This window comes from Doryrhamphus excisus, linkage group LG18 (genome assembly GCF_037039965.1).
Source record: "Doryrhamphus excisus strain RoL-2023G ecotype Guam linkage group LG18, RoL_Dexc_Guam_v1.1, whole genome shotgun sequence".
NCBI classification, from domain to species: Eukaryota; Metazoa; Chordata; class Actinopteri; order Syngnathiformes; family Syngnathidae; genus Doryrhamphus; species Doryrhamphus excisus.
In genome coordinates this window covers 14,128,657-14,147,297 of record NC_136374.1, presented here as the reverse complement: position 1 = coordinate 14,147,297, position 18,641 = coordinate 14,128,657, and the positions used below count along the sequence as shown (strand labels likewise).

The 18,641-nt window shown below is 39.3% G+C and overlaps 1 protein-coding gene across 2 annotated transcripts in view; it reads left to right on the top strand.

The window, feature by feature from the left end:
• igsf21a (immunoglobin superfamily, member 21a) overlaps positions 1-18,641 on the top strand; it is a 186,408-nt gene that overhangs the window by 85,780 nt on the left and 81,987 nt on the right. For both annotated transcript variants that reach the window (XM_058054591.2, XM_058054592.2), the window contains exon 3: positions 15,424-15,545. In XM_058054591.2, coding sequence (XP_057910574.2) covers positions 15,424-15,545 — 122 coding nt within the window. The remainder of the gene's footprint in view (positions 1-15,423; positions 15,546-18,641) is intronic.

The window sequence follows — 18,641 nt, the reverse complement described above, 5'->3', positions numbered from 1 at the left end:
ACAAAATATGATTGGATCAATCAACATAACCGTTCATGCAGTCTGTTATTATTCTATTATCTACTCTCACGATTCACAACATTAGGTACACCTGCACAATCTAATTTGATCCAATACAAGAGATAGGGCAGCAATTCCGCGCCTTGGGAATAAACACTGAAAGGATCTGGATAACTCTTATTCACTCTTATCTGAAAAGTAGAGATGTGGATTCGAGTCATGTGACCTCGACTGGAGTCAGACTCAAGTCAGAATTTCCATTACTTTGAGACAATATCAACAAAGACTTGTAACTATTAAGTATAAAGTGTGTTAATATTTCAATATTTAGACAATGTTTGTCTTCAATATCCTAAAACTATACCTTTAACCTCATAGCTGTATATTTTTGTTTTGTATGAAACGGTTTATTTAGAGAGGGCTTCATAGTCGAAATAGATGTATCTCAGTAGCCACATATACATGGACCTAAATATTCCAATTCCATTCGGGTTATTTAACTTTGTATACACCTCATTCCGAAAGAAAAGTGCCAATCCGAATGAATATATAATGGGATTCACAAGGGTGGAATATTCCTTTCCCCAATCCGATTGAGGTATCTTGTACCCGCTCAATCAGAAAGTTGTCAGACTGCCTTTGTGGTGTTTTTATTCTTCTGTTGTTTATTGGCGGTTGGTAAGCAGCTTTCGTGTGCATTAGCGCCATCTGTGGAACAGAATCTAAACCCTTCTATACGCCATTCACAAGTCCAGTTTTATTAAAAAAGAAAATACATATCTATATAAAACATGTGCAGAGCTTAATTATAAAATATTAGCAAGATTGAAATTTATTTTTCTGTTCCCGGGTGCGTTCTTTCAGCAAATGCTGAGATATGACGTAACACGCAGCTCCAGACGTTCTTCGATTTTAAAAAATGGAGGCGAGCAATCGCCACTGGACTGCTGTGGAAAGTTTGTTTTTGATTCAAACTAAACTTCAAGACTGGACGAACAAAAAACTGGCAATACGGAGTTATTCCAATAAGTGAAAGAAAAACTCAAGGAAGTCGGTATCACGTGATGTTGATGTTTACGTTTTACTGCGAATGCACCATTGACTATTCTGGTTGATTATAGCGGTGCATGTAGACAAGAGATTGGAATATTCCTTTCCATGTATAACATTGCTTTCGGATTCAGAAAGATTCCATTCGGAAAAAGAGAAAAACTCCTCATGTAAACGTGGCAAATGACAACATTGTGAGCTAGCTGAAATTAACTTGTTTTCTTGTGTTATAATGCACAGAAAAGGGAAAGAAATCTGTGTTCATGTTTCACATAAGGATTGTGAATCATGGGCAACATTTTTCAAAAGTGCAGTTCCCCTTGAGCGTATGTGATTGTGAAGAACCGTTTTCTTTCAGTCGAAGTCATCATTTGGATGTCAGACTTGCTGAAGTGAGAACAAAAGCCCAGAGAGAGTGGTCTTTTAAGGGCTGCTGTACCTTACACATTTCTTTGTAGAGCGGGAGCCATGTTTCGAGGCTCATCATTAGTCCGGCTGATAGATCGTTGCAAAGATGACATGCCCGTGAGGACAAGAACATGACATCAAATGGCCAGCTCATCTCAAAGGTCTGGTCTTATTAAACATTCGTTCTAAATAGCTCATTAAGGCCATGTGGGGTCTTGCCTCAGCATTCGTCTCAAGACGAAGCGTGACGCAACGTCATGCCACATTCCTGCCACCTGCGGCGCTACATTCCTTCATCTAAAGAATTCCTTTTCACGCCAAGTCAAAACCTTTTCATCAGACGTCTTAGGGACTGTTCGCACTGGAACGTTTTCATGTGAAAAAGGCATAGTACTTTATTGTTTCACCCTTTCTTCCACACGGAAACGTCATTCTGAATGTCTTGAAATTGTATTTTTTTTTAACGGCTTCCAGAGTGGAGAAATTTGGCAACTCCAGTTTGTTATAAACAATAAACAATATAAACAAGTCTAAACAAAAAACAGGAGCGTTCCTGTTTGGACAGGGAAACTTTTCCGTCCCTTTGTATTGAATTGTGGACTGCTATAGAGGAGCTACACAGGATAATCAGCAAAAAAAAGCTTTTTAGTTCTTCCAGAATCTGCACCTATTCATCTGTATATGTTTTGCGGAACTACCAGTGTTTAAAACACTCCAGTAGAGCCACTAATTTTGGTGCTAAAAGGCTATTGGCAACCCCGGTCCCTTATGCACACTCTATAATGCTACACAGACAAGCACTTTTGGTCCATGATTTACACACAATTTTAGGATATTTTAGATATATTAGATATATATATCTTTAGAAATTGTAAACAAATGTGGCTTTCCCTTACAAGCCATTGCTAGCAACGTAAACAGAGAAGGAGAGCTTGAGGAACAGTAGGGGAAGCAGAGCTTGGGGGACGGCAGAGAGCTTACCTGACTTACAGCCACGCCTATATAAGGAAGTCAGCTCCTCTGTGACATCACAAAGGGGAAGTTTTACCACGCCTTCTGAAACCAAGCGCTTTGAACCATCAAATGCACAAATTTTTACTACATTTGTAGGTCAGAAAATTAACCTCCATGTTTTAGTATTTATTGTATTTTATCATGGCAAAAAAAAAAAGCTGTTTATTGGGGCGTACACTTGTGTTTATACCAGATAAAATAGATGCGAGAGTTGTCCTAAATTATCATCTATATTAAAAGCAATAGAGCAAGACCAGGGTTCATTTTGAAACATTAGCATGACTCATTTATGGAACCATGAGTACCATTGTCCTAATTGTAAAGCAATGGAACATGAGATTATTTGAGTGACATTAATAAGTCAAATAAAAACATTAAGTCATAGACCCTTGAAAGAGTTATTTGGAGTTAATTATTTGAGCCTGTGTCTGCCTCCCCAATTTACATCAAGCATGTCTTATTAAAAATGGAAAAGGGCCCATGCCACATTAAGGATTTGAAAATTGTACTCAAGCATGAAATGAGTGTCGCACGGACAGAGAAATGCCAAGATGAAAAAAAAAACAAAAGACATCATTTGGATTTGCATGAAACGCGGCAGCATTTTAGCCCTAGAAAGAAAATAGCACGGTTTATTTGAGCCATTTTCACAGCAAGGAAAAACACATGCAAAGTGATCAAATTTTCATGAGGAAATTATGAAGGATGTTATTAACGTCTCTGCTGCCTTTTGGATGCACAGAGGAGACCAAAAATTGGGATACTTCTGTTGGTACACCAGATTTTGTGAGGGTTTTACTCACATATTTTACTAATTTACATGTATTATATTTTAGTTGTAAGCAAACAACATATCTAGTCTGACTATTATTTGTATTAATAGCCATGCACCACAGCCAGAAGGAGAATTACTACAATAAATGTTGTACTTAAGTAAGTGTAAGTGTCCTAACACTTTCCTTGTGCTCTTCAAAGCTTAAAGCAATTCACACAATCCAATGTTTCTCGAGGATAAAATCAATCATCCTGTGGTGTTATGCATTTACTTTTTAAAAGAACTTTTGCTTTCTACCAATTTTTGTCTAAGGATTGTCCCAGTGATAAATCCTCTCACAGCGCAGACAAAGGAGACACTTTATCATAATAAACTCGCTCATAAAATTTTGCAAGGGGTGGAGAAAAAAAAAAAAAAAGCTTTTGTCTATTTTAGTGTTCTGCATTTGGGATGTGCTCCCAGCCTGCTTCGTGATGAATGGCTTGAAGACCGTTCCTATACATCCATCAAGCAGCACATGCAGATGGTGGCTGGAGGATAAGGGATGCAAAAAAAAAAAGCAAAAAAACAACAAACAAAGACAAAATAAGTTGCAAACATAAGCAGACATGTCATCTCTTCAAAGACCCTTGTGTGTTTTAAAACCATCTGTTTTCTTTTGTTATACCATAATTCACAGAAGAGATATAATGAGCAAGAATGTAGTTGGAATGAAAATTATTGGTTTATTCCAGGATATTTAATGTGCATTCTAACAGAATTTTGAATGCAAATTTTTATGGCCGGTCCAAATGTTTTTAGCATGTTAAAAACTTTTGAGATGGATTTGAAGTTGAAAAATTTTGAACGGCATTCGGAAGGAATTTAACTGTAGTTTGACAGCATTCTAAATATTCTTATGGTTGCAAGCATTGCAAACATTATAATCTCATTTAACTAAAACAAACAAAAAAAAAAACACAGTTTGATGCTGCTGAAAGATCACATTCACATCATTAGCTCCCTCTGCTTGCGCTTGAAAAGGTTCCTTGTGCAGCTAGTGATATGTTTTACACTTGTCATATTGTTGTTTACAACAAACTAATCAGCGCTACTAATACAGACTGAGCAGTTTGCTCCTTACTAGTACATTGGTTCCATCAAATATATATTTTTTTCTTTTCCACTTTCTCATGCAGTCTAAATCATTTGCATTTTGCATTTAACATCACATCCTCTCTACAGTTTTTGCCTGCTTTTAATTTGACCCGTCGGTCCATCCTCTACTATGTAATCAAAATCAATAAACAACAGTTATATTTAGAGCGTTCAGTCATCCTTCGCCATTTTTGGCGAATTCACACTACCACAGTTTTTCTAAAACATATTCATGTCAATTCCGGACTATTGAGTGCACCTGAATATGAGCTGTACCCACCAAATTTAAAGGCAGCACTTGTCTCTAAACCACGGGTGTCCCCATGCCCACAACATGTAATATTTACACACACTATAAACCTTGCCATCCTATCAAGACACAGTGTTCTGTGAGAAAGACACACTATAAACCTTGCAATCCTACTTAGACACAGTGTTCCATGAGATGTTTTGTGTGTATAATTTATTAAGTACAAAATTTTCATGGTGATATTTTTTTTTCAATGTCCATAACACATCGGTGTTTTCATTTTAGCTGTCTGTATGTGGCTGTATGTAACCCATATGTGACAAAAACATCAACACATCAAACATATCTTACATATATTATATATTCCACTAGGGCTGCACCGCGGTCGAGTGGTTAGCGCGCAGACCTCACAGCTAGGAGACCCGCGTTCAATCCCACCCTCGGCCATCTCTGTATGGAGTTTGCATGTTTTTCCCGGGTTTTCTCCGGGGACTACGGTTTCCTCCCACATTCCAAAAACATGCTAGGTTAATTGGCGACTCCAAATTGTCCATAGGTATGAATGTGAGTGTGAATGGTTGTTTGTCTATATGTGCCCTGTGATTGGCTGGCCACCAGTCCAGGGTGTACCCCGCCTCTTGCCCGAAGACAGCTGGGATAGGCTCCAGCACCCCCGTGACCCTCATGAGGATAAGCGGTAGAAAATGAATGAATGAAGTTCAGGGATGGGCTACACAGCGGATGAGTGGTTAGCGCGCAGACCTCACAGCTAGGAGACCCAAGTTCAATCCCACCATCGGCCATCTCTGTATGGAGTTTGCATGTTTTTCCCGGGTTTTCTCCGGGGACTACGGTTTCCTCCCACATTCCAAAAACATGCTAGGTTAATTGGCGACTCCAAATTGTCTATAGGTATGAATGTGAGTGTGAATGGTTGTTTGACTATATGTGCACTGTGATTGGCTGGCTGCCAGTCACAAGAAGTAACTTTCCTCTGCCCTCAGAGCTAGGGAGGCCTCAGGGAAGACGTACGTTGTGTTAGAGAGACGATATGGACACATTATGTCACACTGGAAACCTCTTCCATTCCTTTACATCATGTTCCTCACCATCATATGCACAGTAAATGAGGCCACGTACTGTGAAATCGTTACATGAGCCATCCTTACCTCAGCCCAAAATAAATTTCATAATCTCATAAAAAAGGGTTTGCTGTGTGTGCATAGTGCAGCAAGTCGGAGTAGGTCCCAGGGTACAGTGTATGCTGTATTTTGCAAGAAAAAAAGTGCTTTATTGCAATACTGTAATTGCAGAAGACAGTAGGGATATCGTAAAAGTATATATAACAGTGGAGGATGGTATAAAGCAAACTTAGCCATTCCAATATTGATTCACTGTTTTATTACAGTGAACATTGAAATTATTAAAATTTTTACGGTTTCTTTTTTCCCAATAATGATTAGTATATTGTTGATATATTTTCAGTATTTCCGACATACATTGTGTTCCACCTTTGAGGGTGCCTTGGAGCAAACTATTAGAAAAATCTATATAACATATAAAATTCAGCCTCCAAAAAATAAATCTGTATTATTATATTGTTATTCTATCATATTTTATGTGGCTTCTTTTGGCCCTTTCATCCTCTGCTCCACATGCGGCCCAGATGGACACCACCAAGGCTGCAGATATATTTTTGGGTCAGTGGTGTCACATGCTGGCACTCTGCTCTGGGGCATTTTTCATTGTGATATTAGAGTGGAAAACAGGTTGCGATTGGCGGCTGCTGGAACTGCCAGATTACATGTGGATTAAAGATGGGCTGTATGGAAAGTGTGCCACCAACAGGAACAGACCGGCTGTATTTGGCTCCGCCTCAGAGGTATGGGAGGGAGTGTATCATTCAGGCATTTAGCTGTTATATAAGCATGTTATTGAACGCCATCTGAGACATGCAGAGATGCTTATTATAGCAGCCGTCGTGAGTGAGACAGGCTGTCAGCAGCGAGAAGGTTATCACGGCAAAGCAGGTCGGCTACAGTGTGTTTCGTATTATGAGGGCACAATGCACTCGCAGGCCACAACATTAGGTATACCTGATGTTTACCAAGACATGTGTCACGTATGGTAATGGTGATGATTTCACTTGTTTTAGACATCAACTTAACTTGAGAAATGTTTACATTTTTCATGTTTGCACAATTCGACGTGTCTGAAAAAAGGAGTAGGGAGAAGCACATCTTATCTTATGCACCCTTTTGCATCAATTACTGATAGTTTGTTCACTTCCTGTTTTCAGTGTTACTTAGAGATTGAATGCTAAGATCATTCATTCATTCATTTTCTACCGCTTTTCCTCACAAGGGTCGCAGGGGGAGCTGGAGCCTATCCCAGCTGTCTTCGTGCTAGAGGCGGGGTACACCCTGGGACTGGTGGCCAGCCAATTACAGGGCGCATATAGACAAACAACCATTCACACTCATATTCATACCTATGGACAATTTGGAGTCGCCAATTAACCTAGCATGTTTTTTGGAATGTGGGAAGAAACCGGAGTACCCGGAGGCAACATGCAAATGATGGCCGAGGGTGGAATTGAACCCTGGTCTCCTAGCTGTGAGGTCTGCACACTAACCACTTTTCCGCCGTGCCACCCTGCTAAATTCATTGAAATAAAAAAAATGTGGCTCACTTTTCAACTTCACTGTCAAAGAGACGTCCATCCATCCATCCAGTTGGGCCGTGGGTATGCTGGAGCCTATCCCAGCTGTCTTCAGGCAGGAGGCGGGATACACCCTGGACAGGTCGCTAGCCAATCACAGGGCACATATAGACAAACAACCATTCACACTCACATTCATACCAGGGTGTACCCCGCCTCTCACCCAAAGACAGCTGGGATAGGCTCCAGCACCCCCGCGAGGATAATGGATGAATATTCTATCTATATTCTACATATCTATTATATCTATTGCATCTAATGTTTTGCACATTATATCTTCATATTCATTCACTCATATTCCAAAAGTTGATTCGCCCGCTTGCATTGCAAATCACAAACGATGATTAGCAAACAATCAAATATTGCTAGGTTGTTACGGGCAGCCTTGTGTAAATGAGAAGCAATTTGAAGAACTTTTGCTAATAAATTAACTGCTGAGTTTATTGCTTGAATGTGGAATGTAATTACAAAGGGCCAAAATTGGGCGTGACTGCTCTATAAACTACAAACTTCAAATTAGCTTCCTCTGCAGACCTCCAGTGAGTGACATATTATGTAACGCCACACCATCGGCAGAAGGCCGAGCAGGAAGGAAGACAGCAAGGAAGCTGTTTTCATGACTTACTTATGACACATTATTATTGATTTGACACTGTTGTTGTGCTTTGAAGCCCCCGAACGACTCACGTTACTTCACTCACAGGAAAATGATGTTAAAACTGACGAATAGCAAACTGATCTTTGAACGCAGCTACTCTGATGTTGTATTGGGAATCATGAAAAAAAGTAGTGTTCTTGCTAACACCATATATCTGTGGAAAGGTGGCAGAAAAATACAGAATATATAAAGTTCAAAGAATCAAGTTCACGAATCAAAAATCAGCAAAAAGGCAATGGTTTGGTTTTAAATATATGCAAAATTGTCTTTTTAAGCGTTTTTATAAAATTTTTAAAAACTATCCAAAAAATCTAAGTGCCTCCCCACATCCCTTGTATGCGACCTTCAGTGGAAACAATTTGGACACATGATAAACTGTATCTTCTTCTCTATATTGACAGTTACTATGGTAACCATTATGTCATTGGATGGTCATATCACCTCATACTTCAGTACAAAAATAAAATAAAAAAAAGCAACTTAAACTATATTTGGAAAGCAGGAAGTGAACAAATGTAACAGTTACTGATTGTAAAAGTACCAGATGGAGGGGTAGGATTTAATAAGCTTTGCTTCTTCCTACTCCTTTTGGACATGTGGAACTGTGAACTGATTATGTGATGCATTCAATTGTAATCTGATGTATGTTCAAATGAAATAAAACCATTACCATTACCATAGAGTTCAAATATTAAAGAACAAAAAACAAAAACAAAAAATAAAAAAATAAAAAACAAAAACTATATTAGGAAAGCAGGAAGTGAACAAATGTAACAGTTACTGATTGTAAAAGTACCAGATGGAGGGGTAGGATTTAATAAGCTTTGCTTCTTCCTACTCCTTTTGGACATGTGGAACTGTGAACTGATTATGGGATGCACTCAATTGTAATCTGATGCATGTTCAAATGAAATTCAACCATTACCATTACCAATACCATTCTCTGACCCCCTCATGCTTATCATATATTCTATTCTATGTCATTGTATCTTCTTGAATCTTCTCGAACAAATCTGTGATACACTTTAGGAGGAGTCAATGTACAGCTTTAGATTTACTATTCACTGATATTGCCATGATTGTCTAAATAGTCAGGTAGTCCAAATTGTGTCCTAAGTGTGAATATTCTGTGCAAGCACTATTAATACCTTAATCCTCTTGGAAATGGAATTAACCAGAGCTGCACAGGCATTTACTAGAATCCCGGTGGAGGTGGTGAAGAGTCGACATTTTGCAGTCCTTCACCTTCGTTCCTTCCACTTGAGTATGCCCCATTCAGGGAGACATACTTGGTTATTTCATCACCTTCACCTTCTTCAACAAGGCACTTGTCAGGCAACTTATTATGTTGGGAAACTACCGTGCAAGTCAGTTTCTCAAGGAAGGGAATCATGCTCTGCTTGTTGGGATTAATTTTTCCCTCAATGAACCACAACTCCACTGTACCAGCAGCACTCATGCAGCCCTGAGAGCATGTTTCTATAGATAACCTTGCAACGCACTTGTGTTCTCAGCTATCTACAAAAGTATTTTCAGTGGAAAGGAAACTACCTATACAATCTGTATAGTGACTACACTAAAGTATACTTTTTATTGTATTCTATAGGATTTTCCTTAGGCTTTTGTGTTTCAGTTGCAATTTTGCCGAAAAGGTATCACTTTAGCACACATTCAGGATATTTGACCAGGATCGAACTTGATCTTTTTTTTACATGCATACTTTTACTCATCTCCGTGCTGTGTGCACTGTGTTTATTCATGATGTTTCCAAGCATGTATCCACGCCTGAGTCACTCTTTGACCCATTTAACCTCCAGGCTCCTGCAGCCTGGCTTCACCTGCAGTTTACCACGTGTGCATGCATCATGGACACATCATAGCGCCAACCACTGAGAATGTATGTTTATACTGTTTTGTGTGTCCGTGTGAATAACAGGAATTCATAGTCATACCAAGAAAAATCTATGGATCCAGAAGACTAGAAGAATGGGCATACATGAGTAGCATGTTCCAGTTTGATTCATTCTTCTATTGCATACAGCAATTACACGGATTTAAAGAAAAAAAAAAAGACAGTGTCTCCCAATGCGTCCCCACCCCAATCTGTTTCAAAAAGACACTTAATGTGATAATAATATTCAGCAAATTAGCATGGATACGACAAAAAGTACCAAGCTGGCTCATGACAAAGCTCTGATCATCTTCTTTGTTGCAGCGTGTCTCATTCTGCTAATGAGAGGCTCAATAGGAATAAATCTCATTAAGAGTTTTTTTTTTAATTCTTATTATTTTAAGAGCTATGCATCCATCTCATGGACATTGAAGATGTGTGGATTTTCAGATTAGGACAAAAAGGGGCTTAACATTTAAAGTAGTGATTCTCTATGCATATGTAAGACCTGCTACAGTTATAATATGTTAAAATGGGGGGGTGCTAATTGTAGGTCCGTTCTATGAAATGACTTTCTGTGGTGATTTTGGCCTGCAGTGATAAGGCGGGATTTAGGTTGAATCTCTCACAGCTGGCCTGCAGTGAACTAGCTGAATTTCCTCCAGTGGCTCTTGATGCAGTTGCAGCCTATAAATAGTCCGGCCCCAGACTGGCAGGGGGGAGGAGGGCTTAGGTTAACCCCTAACACCCGGTCCTTGGTCGGGCCCAATAAAACAAGAAGCATCATTAGAGTGGTTGCTCAGTCTAGAGAGATGTTTCCATTATCATAGCAAGCGTTGGAGAGGTGTGCTGCACTGTGCACCTGTGTGGCCTACATTTTAGCAAAACAGTCGTAGGAAAGCTTAGCTTCTCCCCACTGATGCTACTTTATTGCAATCAAATATTATTCATGTCTTCATGCTCTACCACTTGAGCGGCCATTTTCTCAGTTGCTGCATCAAAATCTGGCACCTCTTCCCTGCTACCACAAATGGGATCGGTAGATATTCAAAGATGCTTTGCACGTTTTTTGAAAGAAAGATGAAAAATGTAGAAATTTTAAGTTTTCAGGCTGAATTGTGATTAAAAATCAAATTTTTGGTCTATTTACATCCTTTATATCACATTTACTGATGTCTGGCCTGGACGGGATTCAATGTTCTAAACATATAAATATACACTGTTCCACAAAGTAGGGTTCCTTATTTGTAAATATAATACTCTCATAATTAGTTAATGACTAGAAAGCACTAAACAGATTTCCTGTGCTCTAACAACCCATCGTCACCCTTCCACTTGTATTACCCAATATAGTAGACATTCATTCATTCATTTTCTACCGCTTATTCTCACAAGAGTCGCGGGAGGTGCTGGAGCCTATCCCAGCTGTCTTTGGTGTACACCCTGGACTGGTCGCCACCCAATCACAGGGCACATATAGACAAACAACCATTCACACTCACATTCATACCTATGGACAATTTGGAGTCGGCAATTAACCTAGCTTTTTTTTTTTTTTTACTTCTAAGGGCCAGTGGCATCATTAGGCCTATTTTAAAATGTTCTTAAGCCCCCCTAAATGATTTTATATTTTTAATAGATTTTTTTATTGATTTTTTTATTTTATTTTTTACCCAAAAAAAATCTCTGACATAAGCAAGCCAATAAGCGGACTAATACTAGCCTACTACTAGTAGTAGTAGTAATAATCATTCATTCCTTTTCTACCGCTTATCGTCACAAGGGTCGGGGTACACCCTGGACTGGTGGCCAGCCAATCACAGGGCACATATAGACAAACAACCATTCACACTCACATTCATACCTATGGACAATTTGGAGTCGCTAATTAACCTAGCATGTTTTTGGAATGTGGGAGGAAACCGGAGTAAACCCACGCATGCACGGGGAGAACATGCAAACTCCACACAGACATGCTCGAGGGTGGAATTTAACCTGGGTCTCCTAGCTGTGAGGCCTGCGTGCTAACCACTTGTTCACTGTGCAGCCCAATTTCATAACATAAACAATCCAAAAAGGGTTGTTTTACATTGAAATAATAATTTATATAACACCATGAACTAGTTAATATTCTCACATTTGGTGATGAACGTTGATGGACGTGTGCATAAGCGTGCACACCTTCTGCATGCAACACTCCAACGTGCTCTTCCACATCCTCCATGCTGTTGAGTGTGTAAATACATCTCGAAGATTCATGCACAGTTCTTAGGAAATGCACTTCTGCCAACTTGCGGCCATTTTTTGTGGCCTTAAACTGCAGTGACAGTGATTTCTATTGGTGTGCAGTTGTGTCATCACCTCTTTTTGCCTCTCGCACAAAAAAAAACGTCTTTGAGGGACAGCATTCAGCTTTAAAAAAAAAAAAGCCCCACATAGTACAATGCTTTCAAAGATGACTACTACTACTACTTACCTGTTTCTGTTGTTACTGCGGTCGTTTATCAGGTTTGATGTTCGTTCAAGTGTACCATTTTTGGGTGACTGACTCAGTGTGAATATGCGAATATGCGACTTCTGCTCCTCACGGTTCATGTTATCTAATGTTCCCTCTGATGTATAAAGATTGCATGATTTAACTGTGGTGCAATCAGGCGAGAATATCAGTAATGGCCTACTTACGTTAACATATGAGCTTCAGAACATATTAACTGTGATTGGTGGTGTGAATGCTATCCGGTTGGCGTTACCGATTGCTACCTTCACTTAGCGGTCGGTTCTATTTCTAACACCAGCAAATGTCACTCGCTGCCATTTTGCATTGGTGCCATTTGACAGGTGAACAAGCGTTCACGGGCACTGTTGGGGAGGGTCTGAAACGACTGATTTTCATTTCCTGGCTGGGCTCTTGTTGAACTGGGCATGTGCCAACACATCCACTCCAATTACTTCAGAGTTTAAGAAAAAAAACAAAATGTCATCATCAGCAAAGGTAACCTCTTAGAAGGTAGATTTCCACTCATTTGTGAGAGATAATTAGGAAAATAATGTATGGCCAAAATTGCATGGCCAGCTACTACCTCTAAATTACTCTTCATCAAACTGAGGCTTTGTTGATCATTATTTCCTAACAGCAAAAATAGATTTGTTTGCAATAATTTCCCTAAAATCACCTGACTGATGTTATGACAAGTTATTTTTTCCTCTCACCAAAGTTAAACACAACCCATTCATCCATTTAGGGGCAGAACTTTGCCATTGTTAAAGTATTAAATGCCGTGGTGACATTTCCGAATAGTTTTGTTGTTAAAAATATGACTGCTTTTAACAGTAAAACCAGCCATTGAGTCTTGCAGCCTTGTAAAACTTAATAACCATAAGAGTATAGTATAACAATAAACCATAAATACAGGAGCAGCAAACTTTCTTTTGTGATCAGCACTGCATCTACATCCTGAGATGGGATCTGAGTTGGGATGACGTTGACGTCGGAGGTTCAGAATTGAGTTTAGCGTGGTTTATCGGCAAAACAATAGCCTGTGGTAGGGATTATGGTGGAAGTTATGGTGAGATAATTCAAACTTGCAATAAAACCCTGTTGTTCCGGCGATCAAGTCTGGTGCTTGTGTGTCTTACAACAACAATATAGTTGTTAGTGACACCTACTGACCAGTATGGAGTCCTACATATCATCACAACATCTTTGAATGAGTTTTCTGAATGCCGAATATTTGCATTATAGTTCATTTATCCAAAATTTGCTTAAATACTTAAAGCAAATTATTATATGACTAATAATAGGTCATATCTAACCTGCATTTGATTTGATATCGTCTTGTTTTTTGTTTTTTTTCTGAGACAAGAGGTAGAAAACTAAGCTAAAAATGATTTGTCAATGAATGTCAATGAATTGAAAATATTTTTTGTTGACCATCTTCTTTCCTGATATTTACAAATATGAATTCTTATTTCATCATGTTGATTTTTTTTGTAGTTCGCATTTGACCTTTTAATATTTTAATTTCAGTATTTTAATGCTGTCCCATTTATATAATATTTATATAATAGTTTTGCAGACTATTGAAGACTATTTTAACTAAAAATAAATTTTCTTGTTTTTACCTCGATATAAAAGTGGGTTACCATGGGAAAATATGAGTTCCGCGGTGATAATACTCATTGAGAACCTCTGCAATAGTTGTTGTTTTCTTGAAGACCATTAATAGAGTCTCCATTATAACCCAAGATGTAGTGTTTGTGTTGTACTGGTTGTATTCTAATCCATCTTTCAAAGTGTCATTGAGTCATATGGTTCCCAAGAGGGCAATTACTATCTAGACGGGAATATCACTGATTGGATTTACTTACCCAAATTTTGCTTTAACTTGCCCCGGGCCATCGGTACATCGTTATTGTCGAGCCCTGATTTTTATCTGCTTGTTTGGTCCTGCTCTCTGCATCCTGGGGTCGAATCGCAAAGCTATCAAGACCCAACTGATTTGCAAGGTCCAGTACAAGCTCTCCTTCTCCCAGAACTTCGGGTCGGTTTTGTGTGTATTCCCAAAATATGACTTAGGCCGTTGTTTTGCTAGGGTGACGAATTGTATTTTTCCGTGTTTAAAAATACCCAAAAATTGGCCACTTTCTGGTGACAAGCATGAAGTTAAATTATGTCCACGTTGTTTCAGCACCATTGACTTCATATGTTGTAGCGCTCGACACAGTAAGCCCGAGGCTCTCCGCTTTCTCCATGGAGGCAAAAGCTTCTATGAGTTAGCCAACATGCACGTCAAATATTGTTTGCTATTGTAAATAGAGTTTGTCTTTGTCTTCATGTTGCGATGTGTACACTGCGGAGACTAATCAAGAAACGCCTTGACAGTGTTTACCCCAGTGAAGGGATTGGGTTTGATGTGAATGATACCTTCTTAACTAGAAAAGCACGCGAGAGCTTCCAGGCCCAGCAACAATTTCCCTCTTCAAAGCAGTATTAGTGACTCCATTAAAATCCTGTCACCTTTTTTTCCTTTATGGCAGCTTGAGGCTTCTTGGGAAGAGAAGCAATCACTGTCATTCACATGCTAAGTGACTTTAGCAATTCTGTGAATATTAAAGGGAGAAAAGAACTCCTCCATCATCCATCCTGCCTCGAGTGTTTTGAATATCCTCCTAGCTCTGCAGTATCTCGCCACAAGCCATTACCTCTGCAGAATGCCACATCCTTGATACCTCGGTTGTCCGTCATCACTGAGGTCTAACCACACGGACGGACATACTTACTCCTGAGAGACTGTGCCGCAGATGCTATCCAATAAGCAGGTGTTCAATGACTAGCTTGAAGCTCTACAAGCTTATCATTCCAGCACATTAATCAATGAGGCAATTACACGTATCTCCTCCGCTGCGGGCCCCCCTGGACAACAGGTTGTGCATAGGCGAAGCTCAAGGTGCAAAAAGGTTGGCCCTGTCCCATCCATCACCAAATGAATCATGAGTGTTCTCTGGTTTTGCTTCACAGGTCACAGATGGAGGCACCATCAAGCAGAAAATCTTCACTTACGATGCCATGTTTAATACCAACTACTCTCACATGGAGGACTACCGCAGGCGTGAGGACCTGGTGTACCAATCGACTGTGCGGTGAGCCTCATTAGTAATTACGTTTATTCTTCAGCAAATGACGTGTATTTCGCTCTCTGGGTTTTGTAACTGTAGCAAATGATGAACTATTGATGATGTGGGGAGATCAAATATGAATTGGTCAATGGCACATCACATCATTAACAAATCATGCCATTTTGTGGTTGAAAAAGCCTATTTAAACATATTTTTGTTGTCCAAATTCAGCATTTTCACACATAAGAATGGTAAATCCAGCTAAGTAAATGAAATCAAGTCCAAATACAAAGAAGAATACATATTCCTACGCACAGCAAGCGAAAAATCAACGCGGAAACCCCCAATGACACACACGTGTTCGCCTGCCACTAAGTTCCCCTAAGGGGAACCCATTTGCCGTGACACACACACACGTCTTAACGGGTTTATTGTATCTGGTTATCTGATCTGATCTCCTATAGTACAAATGTAAATGTGACTATATGCAAGCCATTTCATGCCTACAGTGATAATTCTTTTTTTTTTTAATAATGTAAACAATATTGCTAATGTTATAATTCCATACATATCCCATACATAAAGAAAAATATATTTTCATAGTTTTATGTGCACAAAATTATTTGAAATGTATAGAAATACACATACAGTAATTGACTAATTAAAGGAGAGATGGCAAAGGCGATGGCAAAGGCGGCAATGTGGCAGCGATATCCTTTTTGCTTTATTTGTTATTTTTAAAAATGTAATAGTGTTGCTCACCTTACAACTTTTTCCAGCTCCATTTTGGGTTATTTTTCATCCGTGACCAAAAGAAACGCAGAGCCGGAACAGTTTTAGTTAGAAATACTGATGATGATGACATCACAGAGAGGCGATGGAGCTGACTTTCAGTTCTTGTTTCTATGTGTAGCATGCTAATAGCGTGCTAATAAGGATGTTGGACTAACGCAGTGTATTAATAACACGTACATTGTACAATAAGTGGAAAATGTATGTAAACAGAGGATACGTTTTACTAGAAATTGTCAGGATAAACCAAAAAAACACGCTCTACAGCAGAGGTAGGGAACCTATGGCTCGGGAGCCAGGTAGGGCTCTTTTGATGACTGTATCTGGCTCTCAAGCATTTCTTACCACAATAAAAAATGTATTTTTGCTAACATTTTAAAGTAAACCATCACAGAAATGACTGTTAAAAATAATATTCAAAATCAACAACTTTTTTATGCATTTTAATTCGTCCATCTATATTCTGCTGCAATACGGCCAACCATATCTATCTTTCCTGATGATATTTTCCAGGTCAAACACCAAAACTTGATTATTACTGGGTAATGCGGTAGTCTACCTCGGTCATTGAGATGTCAAAAAAACATGTAAATGTAAACTTTCCTCCTTTAGTCAAATAGCTAAAGCTGCAGAACCAAGCCTTCTGACGAAGATGGCCAAAAGAATGAAATACGTCTACGGAGTACGGTGCAAAACTATGCAGCAGCAGAAGTTGTATTAATGGCAACAAGTATTTGATTTATTATTAGACACTACGCTGCTCACGAAAGTGTGCTGGCCACACCCCATTGGCGTGGGGTAGTGTGCCTGGTCTACGTAATTAGAGCCCATTATCTAAAACTGTTGGTCTTACATAAAAATGCACACATTTTATTGCATTCAATGTTTAAAAAAAATGTATATGGCTCTCACAGATACATATTTTAAAATATCTGGCCTTCATGGCTCTCTTCGCCAAAAAGGTTCCCGACCCCTGCTCTACAGTAATGGTAATCCAAATTCCTGAGTCAAACTTTTGTTATCATAAAAGGTCAAACTGTCATACAAGTGTAAAAAATTAAAATGTTAAAACAATAAAAATCTTTTTATAAACATCCCTGAGGGTTTAGTGCTCAGGCCAGTGCCATAGAACATATTCATTCATCGTAACAAGTGGTTAACCACTGAAAAACATTTGAAAAAGTATTCTTTTGTCACCTCCTATGTCCTTAATGACATTCAAATTCAGAGGTTCCATTGTAATTCATTTTGGCTTAGTAGGAGCACCCCCACCCTATTGGATTATATTGTTACCTGATAAGAAATGGCCAAGGTAGGTCAAATACAACGGTCAAATTAAATCGTATTATATGTGATCTATCATAATTGATTTTACGAGACGGAAACATTTCTGTGGGGGTCGCACGGCATCCCAATGATTATTATGTGGGCGGCAGTCAGGAGATCAAGGGTTCAAATTTCCATTGAAGCATCTCTGTGTGGCGGTTGCATGTTCCCATGTGGGGGTTTTCTTCCTCCCACATCCCTAAAGGACCAGTCCATGTTCAGTTGCATAGTTGTTTGTTTATATTCATTCATTCATTCATTCATTGGGGGGTGCTGGAGCCTATCCCAGCTGTCTTCGGGCGAGAGGCGAGGTACACCCTGGACTGGTCGCCAGCCCATTGTTTGTTCAGTTCAGGACGTATCCTGTCTACTTACTCAAAGTAAGCAGAAACCGAATGAGGATAAGCGGTATCGAAAATGGATGGACGGATAATGTCTGTGATGCTGTTTCCTTAACTCTACTGCCTCTGGTGGTCGCTCCTTATACTCTGCTTAAAGCATAGTCCGTCATCTGAAACGTAATTCCATGAAAGCCTTACGCCGCCAAATACCGAATATGATAAATCTGTAGACTTTACCAATGGAAATTAGTATGAAAAGCATAGAAAAGTAAAAATGGAGGACAGATGCGTGAGATGTATTCCGACAACCCCCAGATCGGCCCTCTTGTAGGCCAGATCGTTAGCCTGATTAGCCTGAAATTCCATCAGTAATGAGGACATTGTGCTTGGGTAAACACTAATCACTGATTTTTTTCTAAAGATAGAGTGTTCAGTCTACAAGAATTAGCAAACATCTGGCCAGGGTGTTCTCTTAGTGGTACTTAAATCCTTGTAAATGCCCACACTGCGTACTCATTAACAGGTCTCTAGGAGTGAATGTACCATCTAGAGAAAGATGAAGTAGTACTCTAAGAGCGGAAGTCCTTCAGGGAATGTCTTTGGATACTCTTGACTTCTGTCTGCCCATCTTGTAATTTTGACTTCCTGCTGCTTTCTTCGC